We start from the raw sequence: 18,570 nt of genomic DNA on the forward strand, positions 1-18,570 counted from the left end.
CTCTCCCAGCAACCCTGTGAGGTAGGTGGCTATTTTTATATCTGTTTTATAGTTGAGGAAACTGAGGCAAGAAAGGGTTAAGTAATTTGTCCAGGGTTATACAGCTTGATTGTTTCACGCCAGATTTGAACTTAGGTTTTCCTGACTGCAAGCACCACACTTTATTACTTCCCTTGCAGCCTTAATGCTTAGGGACATTAAGAAGTCAGATGACTTTTCCCAGTGTCTCACAACCAGTAAGACTGTCAACCCAGATCTTCCTAATTCCCCAAATCTAATCTTTAACCATATGCCATTCTTCTTCTCTATGGTCCTACTATATTAATTAAACTATATTAATGCTTTTGATCAAAGGTGAAAAAGTTTTTCCTTATTAGATTATGAGCTCCTTGAGAACAGGAACTGTCTTTTACCTTCCTTGTATCCCCATGGTTTAGCACAATGCCTGGCATATAGCTGGCACTCAATAAATGTTTATTGACTGATTCATGTTCATTGGGAAAGTAAACCAGCAAACAAAAAAATGCTCTTTTTTGATCTTCCTCATGTGACTATTTTTTAGATAAAGTCCTGTAATTTTGAAGAATTCCTTTGGCAAAATGATCTCATGCCCTATTTTTGTAGAACATAGTGATCTGCAGCAGAAATTGGAAAAGAAAGAAAGAGAGTGTGATGCCAAGACTCAAGAGAAAGAAGAGATGATGCAGACCTTAAATAAAATGAAAGAAAAGCTTGAAAAAGAATCCTCTGAACATAAGCAAGTCAAGCAACAGGTGGCTGACCTCACAGCACAGCTCCAGGAACTCAGCAGGGTGAGGGAACTTTGTGGAATTTTCCATTTATGGTTAAATGTGGAGGTCTCATTTTGATCCAGTAGGTATCCAGAGTTCTTCGTCTATACCTAACTAGATTTTTGGTTGAGGAAACAAAATGAGTCGTGTCATCTTATTTACTGCCAGAATATCTATGAAACTCTGGAGTGGACCCTCCCTGCCTTTAAGATAGAGCTATATAATGGGAAAGGCGAGTTAATTTAATGGGGGGCTGAAGAGGATGGTGATGGTGTTCCCACTTGAGTTTTAAAAATAATGTAAGTTTAATGAGGCTTGAGCTCCTTTTTTCTCACCACAACAGCTAAATTTATGAAGAATGTTATGAGGATGGCAAAGAAACTAGTACTTAGACCAGGGACTATAGTTACAACATTAAATATAAGGTGTGAAAAAACATAATGAATAATTCTGGAAGCAACACAGGAAAATCACAGTGATTACTTTTATTAGACACCTTGAAAATTGAAAGGTTGGTGCAGTAGATGCTCTGCTTAGGTTTGACTTCAAAAATATCAGAATTCAACTACTTTCCCTAGGATTTTTATTAGCTATGTGACTCCAGAGAATTCCTTTCACAGCTTTGAGTGTCTGCTGTTAGTAAAAGGAATCGTATCTCCCCTGTTTCAAATACGAAAAAATCACAAATCATTCGTATTTTCACATACTTTATCTGCTAGCATTTGTCAACATGGAATTTAGAAACATCCAACTTGTAGCCTAGTAAGATCTGATGAACCCCAAGTTTTAAGACTGGCTTGTAAGTTGGAGACCCCAAATCTTGTACTTGCTCTCTGTTCCCATGAGAATCCACCCTGAAGGGAATCTCAGACTAGCAGTTTGACTGAATAATGGACCCTAAGATAAATGATATCCCTGTCATGAGGGGCCAAGTCCAAGCCAAGTGACTCTATCCTTATCTTTGGAAGTATTAAATCCTTATTTACTAACACTTTGTAAGTAATGACAGAATCTCCATTTTTGCTCTCAAAGTCTAATATAACAGCTAGGATATCAGATTTGCAAAATACTTCACAGAGGTTGCCTCATAGCAACAGAGTGAAGTGCTATAATTGTGCTCATTTTACAGATGAGGAAACTATTTGACAGAGGTTAAATGACTTCCTCAATATTGCAGAGCTAATGTGTCAGAGATAGCATTTGAATCCCGGTCTTCCAAGTCAGATACTATCCACTATGCCATTTTATTAAAGGAACTTAAAACAGACTCTCTTGAAAGACTTTTGATCACCTTTCTTTTGCTCTTTCATTTGCAGAGGGCCGTTTGTGCATCAGTTCCAGGTGGCCCTTCACCTGGAGCTCCAGGCAGTCCCTTTCCTCCCCCTACCCCAGGATCTATTCTAGCTCCACCACCACCACCTCCTCTGCCAAGTGGACTTCATCTTCCACCCCCACCACCTCCTCCTCTTCCTCCAGGGGGTCCTCCTCCCCCACCAGGACCTCCTTCTTTAGGAGGAATAATGCCTCCTCCAGGAGCTCCCCTTGGTCTGGCTCTCAAGAAGAAAAACATTCCCCAACCCACAAATGCCCTGAAATCCTTCAACTGGTCAAAGCTCCCTGAGGTAAGCCATTTATTTCCTGTCATTTGGGGCTTAATGGGCAGCATTAGCAGCATGACCAATTCACTCGCTGTAAAGGAAAGTGATCCCAGCTATTAAATGGTTTCATTTTCTCAGTATGAATTGAATGGCCTCACTTGCACAGAAATGCAGGGGATAAAAAAACTCTGAAATGAATGACACCTGGTTAATCTGGACCAATAGTACACTTTCAGCATTCAGTAGAATGAATCATTTGATGCATCAGCAACCTTTAAAATGCAATTTTTTGAGGGGAGATTAATTACAAAAAAATAGCATTTTATCATCTTGATATTTTCAGAACAAACTGGATGGAACCATATGGAACGAAATCGATGATTTGAAAGTATTTAAAAACCTTGATCTTGAAGACCTAGAAAGGACTTTCTCAGCTTACCAGAGACAACAGGTAAACAGTACTGTGTATTCCCTGAGGACATTGAATTAGCTGGAATGCATTTTCTCATGTGGCCAGTGTATGTACCGTATGCTGTCATCATGACCTGAAATTAAAGGAACATTGGATGGATTCAGTCCCACTATGACTACAGCTTCATTCCTGGGCATCTTTAGATCTGCAAACTATTTACTTCTTATGTGGCTTTGTATACAAATGCATGGAGAAGCCTGTGTGTACAAGCCAAGCATCTATGAGCATTTGTGGCTTGTGAAGGTGGGCGACCTAAAGGAAAGTATTAATGGTAAAAGGAACATATGTTGTATTTTATTAGTAATTAATTATTACTAATTAGTAATTAATCCATCAACAAGCATTTATTAAACACTCTAATATTCCAGGCACTATGTTAGGTGTCAAAGATACAAAGACAAATGAAATTGTCCTTTCCCCCAGGACTCTGTGATTGATTATGTGCCATGCATAAAGTGTATACAAAATAAATACAAAGCCATTGAGGTGGGAATCAGGAAAGACCTTGTGTAAGAGGTGACATTTGTTTTGAACTTGGAAGGAAATTAGGGATTCTGAGAGGCAGCGGAGAGGAAGAAACTCATGGCAAGCATGGGGAGAAGGACAGTCTGTGCAAAGATATAGAGATGGAAGATGGAATGTCATGTAGGAAAGACATCAGAATCAAGGCAGCCAGGTGACTCAGTGGATAGAGAGCCAGTTCTGGGGTCAGGAGTACCTGGGTTCAAATCTGGCCTCCGACACTTCCAAGCTATGTGACTCTGGGGAAAATCACTTAACCCTATTTGCCTAGTCCTTACCACTCTTCTGCCTTAGAATTACTACTTGGGGAAAAAAGAAAGAAAGATAGATTTCAGGATGGGTGGTTTAGCTAGACCAGTAGAATACATGAAGGTGAGTAATAAAAAATGAGGCTGGAAAAGTGGATTGGAGACATGTTATGAAGCACTTGAAATGCCCTACACAATCAATTGTTTATTTGATCCTAGAAGTAATAGGAAACCACTGGCAGTTTATTGAACAGAGTTAATATCATTAGATCTCTGCTTTAGGTATGTCATTTTGCCACGGAAGATGTACTAGAAAAAGGAGAGAACTTAAGGTAGAGAGAACACTTAGGAGGCTACCAAAATAGTACAGGTGAGAGGTGATCAATCAATCAGTAAATACTTTTTAAGTACCTACTATTTAACAGGCACTGCACTGAGCATTATGGCTACAAATGCAAATAAAAGAAACACATTCAATGACCTCAAGGTGCTTATGATCTGATAGCTGATGTGTATCTGAACTAAGGGAGGGAGGGGTGGCTTTGGGAGTAACAAGAAGAGGATGATTGCAAAAAGTGCTATTAAAGTGTAATAAGCAAGATATGGCAGCTGATGGACATGTGAGGTGAGTGAAAATGAGGAATGAAGATTCTAACCGTGAATGCATGAATGAAAAGATGGTAGTGTAGGTTTGAGGAAGATGGCTTTTTTTGGATGTGAGTTTGAGATGTCTGGGGGACTGCAATTGGAAATGTTTAATAGATAGCTCATGGTAAGGAACTGAGCTCATCAGAAAGATGAGGGCTGGATATATACATCTGGGAATTACCAGCATGGAGGTAATTGAACCCATGAGAGCAAATGGGAAAGGGCCCAAGAAAGAGAGATTTGCAGGTATACTCATGATTGGGGAGAGAGTGGGTCATGATCCTAGCAAAATTTCCTGGGAAGGAGTGATCCAAGAAAGAGAATGGTACTATTAACACCCAGAGGGAAATATCCAGGAAGAGAAAGGTGAAGCATTGTCAAGTATTGCAATGACTGGTCATACAGGAGAAAAAAGCCTTGCAGGGACTTAAATTCTATAAAGGGAGACAACATATACAGCTAAACATTGTTTTGTTGTTCATCCTTCGTTTTGAAGAGGACCAATGATATCACTGGGTGATGGCTCTCAGTGAATTGGTTTTAAATGAGACAGAGTTGCACAAAGTCATCAGCTTCACTCTCCCAAAGGCATTGAAGTCCAGTGGCAAGACAGAAGTCAAGACAGCTGGTGAATGTTTCGGGATTTAATGGGTGACTGTGACTTCTTCAATGTCTAACCAAACCCTCAACCTTCACGGCCATTAGAACAACTTGTTCTCATCCCCTCATTCTGCCAGAAGTGTTCACATGTCTGGAGTAGACACCAACCCCTAATTTACCAATGGCTTTGAGGTCTTGTCAGTCACTCACAACCTGCTTTAACCCCCCATGCCAATACAGTTTACTAAGCTGTGGTTGCTGCATATGCTACAGCTTCTTGGAGCCACTCATGAGAGCTGGGTGACAAGTGGACATCAAAGGCAAATGAGCAGCCCTGAAAAGTACTCAGCAAGCCATCATACAGGAGGTACTAGTTTTCCTAGAACGCCTTGTATAATACTGTTTTGTATAAAATAAATACAAGGCAATTTGTTGGAGAGGATGGGCAAATTAAGAAGGAGGAGAACTGAGAAGAGACCATTAGATTTTGTAAATTTGGTAATTTTGGAGAGAGCAATTTCACTTGTATAATGAACAACAAGGCAGTTATCAACAAACATTATTTTAGACACTGGACTAAATGGTGGAGATAAAGGACATGCAAAAAGCAAAAACAAAAAAAAATTGCAATGAGACTGGAAATGAAATTGTAAGGGATTGACAACTGAATGAGAGGAGGGAAAAGTGGAGGCTGTGAGAATAGAGGGCTTTTTATATGACTTTGGCTAGGAAAGGTAGGAGACATATGGCAGTAGATTGAGGGGAGAGTCAGGAGTGTTTTGTCATGCTGCTGATCCATGATGACTAAACATAGTTTTTGAAAGTCTTAGTTTGCATGGCTCAAAGTTGATTTGTGTGTGTAGCAAATGACTATCCTAGCTGGGATGGTTGGTAGAACAGATGGAGCCTTTTAGAAATGTGTGGGAAATCAAGGAAGAGGATTTTGGTGAAGATTTATTACCAGACAGATGGAGGAGAAAAGATGGAGAAAGGAGTTTTTGTCATCAAGGCTGACAAATGACAAACAGAGCTGAGAAGAGTCTGAAAAGTCAGAAGATCCTCAGTGTGCAGAGGAAGAGAAGCCAGAGCAAATGTTAGGGGAGAAACGAGTACTATGGTCACAGCAACAGGACAAAAATGATCTTGGTTTAAAACCTTATATTTAAACTGCACCAAACCTATGTGATCATGGTCACCAAGCACCTCAGACTCAAATTTTGAAATTTCTACTTTTTCTCAAATATGTTTTAGCAGAATTTGTTTATTTGTTGTAGGAATAAAGTAGTTGCAAAGATTGAGCAAGATAAAGAAAATTTTTAAAAAATGAGAAAAAAGAAAGAGATAAAATGTTGAGTGGATATTTAGCAATAAGAAAACAAAATAGAACAATAAAATTATAAAATATCAGAAAAGGAAAATCAATCAGTTTGAGAATAACTAACAAGTGAAATTAACAAATAATGAAGGACCTGTTATGGAGAGTTGTGGTATTTTTAAAGAAGGAATGAACTTGTGGAATATTTACACAATGAGGAGCTAAATGTAATTACAAAGGTTATGGGCCCTCTGCATTTAAGAGCATATTGCTATCCTGGCAAATTACATGTAGGTTGCTGGCCCCATGATTCTTCAAAGTGATCAATTTTAATACTTCAAGAGAGCAATGGACCTCTTCTTTTGATTAGGTCTATTTTAATTCCCCAGTAAAAGTGATGAAGGTATCTGGGAAGCTAAAAGGAGGGAAACTAATCACCAAGGCAGAAGATAAGTTAAAGTTCTCCTTTAGACTTATCATTTTAAGTATTGCTTTCCATTCTCCAAAGATCAAATGCCTTGAATTATTTTGCAAAGAATTACCTTCCAGTTTAGAAATAGAAGGCTTCTCTTTAATCCAGATTTATACTATTTAATTTTTATTGTGAAAATGCAAGATAAAACTTAAAATTATTAAATGACTTGTAATACATGGTGTTGCTTCTTTTCAAATCAAGAGTTCTATAGTAAGCAGAGAAGTGATGATGGAAAAGGAAATGAATTCTCAAAGGGTGCTGATTCTAAAAATGTTTCAACTCTCTTGGAGCTCAGAATGCTTCATTAGCAATTTCTTTGATGTACTATAAAAGATAACTTTGCAGCTTTGGCAGCCAAGAAAGGACTAGAATTTAGATGAGACGGAATTGTATTCTTTAAAAAGTTTTATCCAGATGCTATTTATGATTAATAAATACTATGATTACTAAATATGTGTTTATGATTAATAAGTGTTAATTAATAATCAGTGGCAGATGCTGAATATGCTATGCCACTATGTAATACTTGTAACTACAAAAGGCAATTCAATACAATGCAATGTCTCAGACCCCATCCAAATGATTTTAATTACCAAGGTAAAAGGACAAGGTCATTGATACAGGAAGTCTTCTTCTATCCCTTTAAGTTGGATGTTCTCTGCAACCTATAATCTTAAAGTTCTGCCTAGAACCCTGTACAGATTTAGAGGTGGATTCAATTACCAGAGGAGGCAATATATAGTATGTGTCAGAGGCTAGACTTGAATTTAGGTCTTCCCAGCTGAAAGGCCAGTTATCTATCCAGTATGACATTTTTTTTCCCATTACCAGGCCATCTCATTAAAAGATGGTTTAATGTAAAAGGCCATTTTATATTAAAGACAATCTCATGGAATGAAGCAAGATGTGGCTGTACCACTCAGGACAATTCAGGGAGTCCTAGTTAGACAGACTGAGTACTATCTTGATTTCTAACTCCTATAATAATTGGTTGTTTTGATCAAATAGCATGAACAACTACTTGGGAATTTTGAGAAGAGAATTTCTAAAAAACCAGAAGTACTGGGCACTTAGAGTGGTTTTCCTCATGTCTGAGCATGTGGGCTGCATTTATTTTAATAGCAGTTGGTTAAAAGGCCCAAGTTTACAAGACTCATAATTAACTGGCTTTCAGCAGAAGGTGTAGGATGATGTCTCTCTGTGCCAAAAAGCTCTGGGACGAGTACACAGACAGTATGTGAGATCTGGTAGAAAGAAAGGGTGGGGAAAGTGTTATAATTGGGTAATTGCCATAGCAACTAATTGCTGTTTAAGTAATCAGTAATAGTCCCAGACTAGACTAGATAAGAAAACTCCTGATGTGTTTAAACATTAAGGTAGCTTGGAAAGAGGGAGAAAGTCTTGCTACTTAGTAATGCTTCCAAGCATGAGACATTGCCGCATTTCGATATAGGACTTCCTGGAGGAAAGTTTCAACACAGCTGCTCAGCTTAAGTAATTAAAATCTGATTTTCCTTTTAAAACTGATGAGCAATGAAACGGAAACTGTTTTTGAGAAGGGATGATTTTTTTTTTAATGCTACTTTTTAACATCCCAGAAGGTAGTTAAATAAGCCACTTGAATAAATGTATTTGTTGCAGGAGGAATAGAAATAAATAGTGATTTCTGTGACAGAATATTTAAGATATTCTAAAGGATGCCCATTAATGGGATCATCCTCCTCAAGACCGAGTGACTTAGCCTTCTGGTTAATAGCAACACCAAAGGCAGAATTCATTTGCCCTTCAGGCTTTGCCAAGTAGCACTTAATCATTATCACCCTTTAGAACTCCATTTTTTCATCTTTAAAGTATAGTTTCCTGTGGAATAGTTGCTCATATATTTGGGATGAGCAGATCACGTACTCTTTGCTCTGTTGCCAGAAGTTAGCTTCTTCCAGAGAGAGAGAGAGAGAGAGAGAAGCACTTTGGTACTGTTGCCTCTGAAAGCAGGTTCATGATGATGATGTTAAGAACACATGGATTCAAATCCCACTTTTGACATACTGTGTGACTAGGGATGTCATTTAATCTCTCTGACCCTGGTTTTGTTCTGTAAATGTTTTACTGTATTATATCAGGATGAAATCTTCAGAGTTGGAAAAATCTTACAAGATCTCAGAATTGCAATCAATACTAGGAGGTGGGATTTAGGAGAATGTACTCTCAGTTGGAGAACCAAAAGAGGGTCCAATGACTTTATGTATTATTTCATCAGATGTCTTTAAGAAGGGCCTTTGAAAATAGCATTTTATCTTTTGATTTCTTCTGTTGAAGAATGTCGACAATTCTGAGTGATCAAAGTGTTAAAACAGTATCAAAATCTAAAATAGGACTTTAAATAAAAACTCCTCACTGCTAGTCTATTCAAATTAAGAGAAAAGTGATTTAAATCTACTCTTGAACTATCATTTTGTGTCCCACTTAAACACTAAATGATGGCAAATATAGTACATTCAATGTCATTTTGTTATCATTAGTTCAGAATTTAGCAGCAACATTTATCTAGTGCCAGCTGTGTGGAAAACACTGCTAGATTCTAAGGGAGAGACAACATTGAGATAAGACATGAGCCTATCCTCATGGAGTTTATAACTATTGTAAGGTGATATTTTGTTCAGTCGTTTCAGTATGCTGGAAAAGATCCTGAAGTAGTTTGCTATTTCCTTCTCTCACTCATTTTATAGACAAGGAAATGGAGGCAAATGGGGAGTGAATTGCCCAGGGTCAGTGTCCAAAGCCAGATTTGAACTCAGGAAAAAGAATCTTATTGATTTTAGGTTTAGCACTCATCCACTGTGCCTCCTAGTTGACCCATGAGTCAATAAGACATAACTAATTATAACATGGCATTACAAATAAGTGAATTTCATCAATGGAAAGAACATTGGATCTTGGAAACCTAAGACCTGGGTTAGAAACTCAATTTATTTTTTAATGACTTGAGACAAGTCACATAGCCTTTGTGGTTCTCAGTTTCTTCATCTGTAAAAATAAATGAAGAGTTGGATTGGATTATCCCTAAGTTCTCTTCCAAATATCAACTAAATGCTTTGATGCTTGGCACATGGTAGGAGCTTAATAAATGCTGATTGATTGATCCTAGAGTTATAGGCAATGCTATATGAGTTTCCAATGGGATAGACCAAGAGAAACTTCATGGAGTGGGAAGGTACCTTTAAATTGGGGCAAAGAATAGTTTGTTAGCTGAAGTGTTTGGAAGAATTAGAAGGAAATAATAAGATAGTTGGAAAGGTTATGAGTTGGGTAGGGTGTTAGACTGTAAATGACCTTGAATGTCAAGCAAAGGTGTTTAAAGGCCACTTGTTTGCCCTCAGAAAGTTCCCAGAGGTCTCTGAGCAGAGCAGGGATATGTGTTATATATAAGAAAGAAAGACTATTCTTGTAGTGGTATGAGAACCATTTGAAAAAGGGAGAGAGAAGAGGCAGAGAGACTCGTTATGGAAGAGAGAGAGAGAGAGAGATGTTGAGGAAACATTTGAATATTGAAAATAACTTCTGGTTTTAGAGTGAATAATTGAAGAGTTAAAATTTTTTATCCTAAAAATCTGCATCAAAATACTCTTTTTAATATTAGCTATCAAATGGAAATGGTTAAGAGTTTGAAAGATTATATTATATGATGATATCACAATCTCCAAAGGAAAGGGTACTAAATAATCTGTACCCACTCTTAGTACATCATCCTGTCCTCTGAGAAGATAAGAGGGTAGATTTTTTAGCTATGGTTACAGAATTTTTTTTTAATTCACAACTGATGGTTAAGGATAAATAATGACTTGCTAATTTATAATTTCATTGAAAGCTGAACAAAATCAATCAGCAGACCTTTGTTAAGCACATACTATGTACTGAACACTGCTAAATGCTCAGGAAGTGGGCTTAAATTTTCACATGAAGAACACAGGCTAGAATCCCAATTTCTTCTCAGCTCTGAAATTTTTTACATCAGAGAATAAATTATTAGAAATCTTTAGAAGCTTTTCTTTTGGAGGCCTTTAAAAAACAAAGGATCTATTTACATCTGGCTGCAATGCTGTAGGTGTGGTCCTCCCTGAAGGTGAAGGAATAGTTTAAGAGGAACTATTGGGGCCCATTCCAATTTGGAGCTTTCTCTGCCTTTGAAAGGAATGCACTCTTAGAGAAAGGGAAGGGGGGGGGAGTCTTGGGGATGTGGAGGAAAACTGCTATTCCTCCAGAGACAAAAGAAAACTGACATCATTGAGGGAGAAAAGTTTGTTTGTTGGTTATTAACTTATTTTAAAATGCTATTCTAGGAAAGCAATCTTTGCTTGGATGCGTGGGATTGGAAGAGGATAAACTTTTTGCTTCCCACTAGAGGAATTTTATGAAACAGCTCATTGACCCTGGCAGTCCTGCCAGGACCAATGAGACCTTAAGGGATACATTGAGCAAATATTCCTTATGCAAGTTTTTGGCCTGAAAATTGAGATGGACTTTTTACAACCAAGTTTTAGTCTTTCCAGCTTTGAAAAATTATGTAACAAGAGTATTTTCTCATGTGAGATACTGCTTTATTTTCCTTTTCCCTCGTTCCAAATATTTTCTGTATGTTAGGTTACGAATTAGTATCATCCTCTGTAAATAATATTTGAGGCAAATGGGCTCCAACAATGCCACTGATACCGCTTACTTTTGGAAACTTTCCTTCATTTTATATGTTCTCCTTTTCTTTATTTTCATTGTCTCATTAATACAGTCCTCATTTATCCCTGTTAGTTGTCCTAGGACTCTTAGAGATTGCTGGCCTCAGATTTTTATTTTTAATTTGAATAGCTGTCCAGGCAACTAGATGATACAATGGATAGACATTGGACTTGGAGTCAAGAAACCTTGAGTTAAAATCTGGCCTTAGACAATTGATAGCTATGTGATGCTGAGCAAACCACTTAAACTCTGTCTGCCTCAGTTTCCTCACTAGTAAAATAAAGGGCATAATAGCACCTCCTGGGCTTGTTGAGATGATAACATGAGATCAATAAAGTGTTTTGCAAACTTTAAAGCACTATATAAATGGTAGCTATTTATTAAGTGTTATCCTTAATGTTATGATTATATAGTTGTAATCACATGTGACTGTGACTATTTGACCTAAATTAAGGACTTCACATCTCTGTCCATTAATTACCTTTATTAATAAATGCTAGTTGAATGTAATTGAATAATGTGTGGAAAACATACCGGTCTAGCCTTGTTGAGAACCTTTAACGTCTTAATTTTGTTACTTAGTATATAGCTTCACACTATCTTCTAATTTGATAAATATTCTTTTGATAAAAATGTTGAACTGAATGAGGAAAAGGACTAGTCCTCTAGAGACCTTCTCCATGTTGATACTAACGATTGATTGACCCTTTTCTGGGTAGCATTTACTCCTTTGCTTTATTTTTAATCAAATTTTATTTTTATGGTCATGCAAAACACACTTCCATATTGGTCATTGTTGAAACAGCAAATTCATAAACAACCAAACCCCCAAAATAAAACCCTAAATACACTAATGTGAAAGATGACTCCCACGGTTCTATTTCTGGAGGTGGGTAGCATTTCCCATCATACATCTTTCAGGATTGTCCCAGATCATTGTATTGCTGAGAATAGCCAAGTTTTCCCAGAAAAGCATCAGATTGACCCTTTTTTTTGATTGAGTTGTTGAACTAGATCTGCTTAATTCCTGTCCCATTCACATTTTTCTTAGTTCATTGAGTCATAGTTGATTATAAGACAGGGGGATCTCAAAGTTCATTGAAATGAAGATGCTTCAGCTTTGTTGAGTTACAGTATGAACATCTTTGAGGATACTGAGATGGAATTAAAATATAAGTCATGAGATTTGAAGAAGTGATCAAACAGAGTATTGAAGAAGAAATCAATCCTTAGTGCAGTTATCAATTGAAAAGCTGCATGGAATAGAGAGGAAGACTGTGAGCTCACTGAAAGTGGCGAAAGAATGAGTTTTTGTTTATTTATGAATGAAAGCTAATTGATGACTCTAACATAGATCTGGACATGGTGATATTAACAAATGGAGCAAAGCCCAAAGTGCAGAAGTCACTGAGTGATGGCAATGAGGAGAAGGAAAGAATATGTATGCCTGTTTCTTCTCTTGGACCAGTGTGTCATGGAAGATGAGAATAGACACACTCAGAACTAATTAGAAAGATTGTCTGTGATGTAGTCTTCCAGAGGGGAAGCTAGGCTTTCAGAAGAGCAAAAAGATGGAACAAAAAGAGGAAGAAGTCTAGGATGAAAGGGAGTTTATTAACAAAGAATGGGATTTCCAAATAACTAAGGAAAAGTAGAGGTGAAAAAAAATTAAGAGATAGCTTGATGTTGAGAGAACAGGAAGTTCTCTAGGGATGAAGCTAGGGAGGAAGGCTTGTGTTTCAACAAAGTAAAACTGAATCATAGGTATAAAGGGTAAAGAAGATGGGAAATGCCTTTACATCAAGTAAGTCTTACCAGTTTGGGGGACTACTTGATGACCAGGAAGGATTTTTGCTATGACTTCTAAATTGCATGTTTTTGATTGCCTTTTCCATGCTTCTGCTATGGCTGTAGGATTTCTTTATCAACAGTAACTCCAAGCAGGTAAGGGAATTATTGCTAAAAAATTCTTGTTTTATGTAATTGGATCATGGCCAGATTGAAAATTCTTGGTCATGTTTGTCTGTAGACAATACAAAATACAGTGCCTGGTGAAAATCACATTGTATGCTTAACTCTAGCAGAGTTCTTTCAGGCATTGCATGTGTGCTCCAAATCTCAGAATTACCAGGCAGACAATTGAAGCCCAATTTCCATTTTTCCTTTAAACTGATATTTAGTAATAAAGCTAAATTGTTTTTTGGTATTTCTTTGAATTGTCCTAGAATGCCTTTATGAATCCTGTAATTAAATGATGTAAAATTTGCGTGTTATCATAACATCTTCACAATGAGTTTTTCCTACCAATTCCTCTAACACCTCTTTATTTAACTGTGGCAAAATAAATAAAAAGCTGTGTTTCTTGCGTCTATCGTCTCATCCATTCCCGATGTTTTTAGCTACCTGTGCAGAAAGGGTAGGCAAAAAATGTTTTATGGAAATCAAAAGTTTGAACTGATCTCTTGAACAGCCTGTCCTGCTCCAGAATGATAAGGTGCCAGCTGTATCCGGTAGCCTCCTGGTGCATGTAAAATAGTCTGCAAAGCTTTATTGTTCAATCTTTTGGGTGTTTGTGATGCAAATAATTCTCCTGTGAATGAATGAATGAATACTGACTGCACATGTCTCAAGTGACCAATGGAAGACCCAAACTGAGCTTGATTCATTGTGACAGTTCTCTCAGGGAGGGAACTTGGGGAGACAGCACAAATATATAGAGGGGAGATGCTCATTAATAATTTATGCTTGATTGTTTTGTCATCACAAACTATCAGAACCTCCAAACAATAGTTTTAAAAGTGTATCATTCTTTTTTATTTCCATTTGAAGACTAGATTTTAGCTTTTGTTTCTGAATTCTTTTTTTTTTTTTGCATAATCAGGAAACCTTATTAAAATGTGTGTGTGTGTGTGTGTGTGTGTGTGTGTGTGTGTGTGTGTGTGTGTGTGGTCAGAATGTCATTGTTTGACTTTCATGGATTCCTATCATGCTTTTTATAGAAAGAAACAGATGCCATTGATGACACACTGAGTTCCAGACACAAAGTGAAAGAACTTTCAGTGATTGATGGCCGGAGGGCCCAGAACTGCAACATTCTGCTCTCAAGGTATTGTTAATGTTGAGTATTGAGCATTTGTAATATAACCAGTGTTTTAAGAAGTACGGTGCAGTGAATGATTTTGGTGTGTGACTCATAACTGTGTATGTTTGTAAACCTTTAAAATTGTAAGCCTGCTGGGAAATCTGTTTCTGTGTTGTAATAAGGTAAACAATACTTATGCCTCCCTTTGAAACAACAGGGATGAGTTGGAAACTTCTTCGATTATAATCTCTATACATTTACAAAAATATAAAATTACTTAAAATCTTAAGTTAGAAATTTCTTTTCATCCTGATGATCAAAAAGTGTTTTTTTCTATAGATTATGTGCATGACAAAACTAAGTTTTTGTTTCATTTTCATTGACCTTTTTATCCTCTTGGTGTATAGATGGTTCATCTGTGGGGCAGCTCATGGTATCACTGTACTCTTAACAAATATTGGAAGGCTAACCATTTAAATGCCACTCCCTTCCTTATTCCTTCAAGCATTAGTTCCTTACTGACCTGCTTTTTTTTTTAACCTTTTCTTCTCTTGCTATTTTTTTTTTTTACTAAAGACAAAGCTCAAACCAAAATAAAATTTTAGTTTTCAAAGTTCAGTCTTCAGGGGCACATGCATCATCCGAAAGGAAAGCAGAAAATACCAATTACAAATTCTTCTTCAGCCACAGTTGCTTGGGCTTATACCTTCACATTTTGCAACTTGGTCTTATTTCTTTCCTCAAAAGAGGAAAATCATATTAATGACAGTTATGGTGATTGTGAGGAGTAATGGAAATGTTTTCAGAAACCTACAAAATAAGGGACAGCAAGGTGGCTCAGTGGATTGAGACCAGATCTAGTGATGAGAGGTCTTGTGTTCAGATCTGGTCTCAGATACTTCTGTATATACTTATCTACTCCTGGGCAAGTCACTTAACCTCTGTGGCCTAGCCTTTACCACTCTTCTGCTTTGGAATCAATAAGAAGTATTGATTCTAAGACTGAATATAAGATTTTTTTAAAGAATCTACAGAATTCAAATGTTTTTAAATGTATTAAAGAAATCATGTTGGCATTGTCATAAGGTGACTTTTTTCAGGAATGCAAACAATGGAACATTTTTTTAATCTGGCCTTTTAAAGCGCCTTTTGAGAGAAGACTTCAATAACATGTAGAGGTAATTTTATGTTCTATCTTGTAACACCAAAGCCAGATTGTTATAACATGTTACTTTAGAGAGAAAATATCTCTTTGGGTGGGAGAAGTGAGTGAGATCACTAAATTTTAATCTGGTAACGCATGAAAAATTGATGCGAACATTTTACTTTTTTAACTGAAAAGCGCATTTCTTGGCTTGCCTGAGACTCATTCATTCAACTTAAATATTCCCACTTTTTTCCTCTCAACACTCCCATGAGGTTATTTCACAGTCTCTATTGTGCTAAAGAAGAATGTATATTTTCCTCAGGAAGTCACCACTGAAAATAATTTAAAGACAATTTATGTACATGCATGATGGGATACATTCAAGGTTCTCCTTCCCATTTGATAAATAATGTTGTTGTTACTATTCAGTCATTCAGTTGTGTCTGATTCTACATGGACTCATGGACATGGGGTTTTCTTGGCAAAGATAAGGGAGAGTTTTGCCATTTTCTTCTCCTTTGTGTCCCCATTTTACTAACAAAGAACTGCATGTTTCAGTGTATTCAAAGGAAGATTTGTTTCTTTGAGACATTGAGGCAAATAGTGGTTAAGTGAGTTTCCCAGGGTCACACAGCAAGTGAGTGTGTCTAAGGCTGGATTTGAACTCATATCTTGCTAACTTTGAGCCCTGTGTTCTAGCCGCTATACCACCTAGCTCCTCCAAAGAACAATGTGTTCTTATATAAATGCTGAATTAAATGAAGATTTTTGAAAATTTTAAATCTTTTCATTCTTTTTCTCTATATCATATCCACTATATTTTTTTATATGATTAGAGTGCAGAAGAAACTATTTGAAATTCTTTTTCCCAAAGGTTACTGTCATTTTTTATTTCTATACCAAAGGATCAGAATTCCTAAGGGAGTAAATGCATTGACCTAATTCCTCACAGCCAGATTGTACTCAGTAGGGGCTGCTGATGGTGACAGTTACTGAGCTTTAGAGATAAACTCATAGCTTTTCCTGACTGTCTTCCTATCCAATTTTTGGAGAAGTTGTCTTATTTCAATGCTGTAAAACTCATTTTTTCTAAAAGTATCTGAGATTAGAGATTTAGGATTGGAGGGCTCTATAAGTATTCCTCTGAAGTGATCAAACCTAGCTTAGTCAGTTCTAAAGGGATGAGTTAAAATCTGGTTCATACTGTTTGTGACAGAAATCATCAGTACCTGATATAGGCAAAATTCTATTATAGTTAAAATCTATTCACATACAGGGGGAAACTTTTTCTGACATTTTAGGGCTGCCCCAAAGTGGAATGGGCTGTTTTGAGAGAAATAGTGAGGCCTCTTTCAGTAGAGGTCTTTAAGCAAAGGCTATATATAATTTCTGGTGGCACAGTGGATAAAGCTTGGAAAGTTCCAATCTGGCCTCAAATACTTATTTGTGTGACCCTGAGCAAGTCACTTAACTCTATTTGGCTTGATTTCCTTATCTGTAAAATTAGCTAGAGAAGGTAATGGCAAACCATTCTATTATCTTTGCCAAGAAAATCCCAAATGGGCTCACAACAAGTTGGACACAACTGAAAATGACTAAACAGAAACAATGGAACGTATAATTATTAACTGGAGACGCAAATGGGATTCTTGCTTCAAATACAGGTTGGACTAATCAATCATCTCTTAAGCCTTTTCTAATGTTTAGGTTCTAGGATTATAGCAACTTGTTCTTTATATCAAAACCATGGCCATATTCTAGATGACCCAATAGTAATAATTCTTTATTATCAGGTTTTATTTTTGTGTATAACTAGGTTTTTTTGTTTGTTTTTTGGTATAATACCCAGTAAATGCTTGATTGATTGTATAGAGTTATGGTCCCTACATTTTAGGAAGAACATTGATAAAATGTAATTCATCCAGAAAAGGGCAACAAGGATGATGGAAGGCCTTGAATGCATAGCCTGGAAAAAAGGGGATAGTTGAGATGTACCTATTTTTAAGTGTTTTGGAAGTCTGTCAGTAGGAGACAAATCAGACTTTTGTGTCTGGAGGGAACAAAGAACAATAGGTGGGAGTTCCAGTAAGGCAGCTTGAGGCTTTTTGTGAGGGAAGAAATTTTGAACCTTGAGAAATAGCCCCAAAGTGGAATGGGCTTACCTTGGGAAATTGAGTGGTTTCCTGATCAGTGGAAGTTTTCAAGCTAAGGTTGGATGACTCATTTTTGTAAGGATTATAAATGTTTAGGTTTTAGTTGAACTGGATGGTTTTTAAAGTCTCTTCCAACTCTGAGATTCTATGATTCTGTGATCCAAAATTTTACCAGAATAGAAAAGATCAGGCTAAAAGTATGTACTCCTTTATGTAAACAGAACACATATTGAGTGCCTGTTACGTGCTTGGTTCTAAATAAGATGTGAAGCAGAGGACAAAGAGCTTATCTTATTGAAGAGATAAAACAGAAATTTAAGTTCTTTTTTAATAATACAAATTAGTCCCTGATTAAGTATCAAATGATTGTTATATCTCTTAAATGCTTCTATAGGGTTTCTGGGAAGGGAAAAAGTCCCTTTATACAAGAGGAATAACTTAAGTGAAATCTCAAAGGGCACTCGGGATTTCTATTTCCATCTTACCTCTTTTAGAGGACTTAGAGATTGCTACAGAAGAGTCAGAAAAGTCAGTAATGTTAAAAGCATAAACATTTTTTTACAGACATGTTTTAGTTTATTATCTATGAGAAGACGTGCTTCTTTGAACCACTGAAGAGAATGAGGAGGATGGGCAGGACAAGTTGAGGGCAAAGGATATATCCATATAGTCACCAAAAAGATAAGAATACATTTAGGTCTTTAATGAGGATAAACTACTTACATCTGTGGCTTGGCCAAAGAAGTGGGGACATTAGAACCTGAAAAGAGGCAAGCTTTGGGCTATAAGTA

General features: G+C 36.8%; 1 protein-coding gene across 6 annotated transcripts in view; it reads left to right on the forward strand.

Annotated features, from left to right (window-relative positions):
• Positions 1 to 18,570, forward strand: part of DAAM1 (dishevelled associated activator of morphogenesis 1) — a 232,987-nt gene that overhangs the window by 171,710 nt on the left and 42,707 nt on the right. For 5 of the 6 annotated variants that reach the window (XM_007472963.3, XM_056810827.1, XM_056810828.1 and 2 more), the window contains exons 13-16: positions 625 to 812; positions 2,108 to 2,413; positions 2,733 to 2,840; positions 14,397 to 14,503. In XM_007472963.3, coding sequence (XP_007473025.1) covers positions 625 to 812; positions 2,108 to 2,413; positions 2,733 to 2,840; positions 14,397 to 14,503 — 709 coding nt within the window. Of the gene's footprint in view, positions 1 to 624; positions 813 to 2,107; positions 2,414 to 2,732; positions 2,841 to 13,311; positions 13,342 to 14,396; positions 14,504 to 18,570 lie in introns of all 6 variants that reach the window. The other variant, XM_007472959.3, reaches the window with a different exon arrangement.

Source organism: Monodelphis domestica, chromosome 1, assembly GCF_027887165.1.
Source record: "Monodelphis domestica isolate mMonDom1 chromosome 1, mMonDom1.pri, whole genome shotgun sequence".
Taxonomy (NCBI): domain Eukaryota; kingdom Metazoa; phylum Chordata; class Mammalia; order Didelphimorphia; family Didelphidae; genus Monodelphis; species Monodelphis domestica.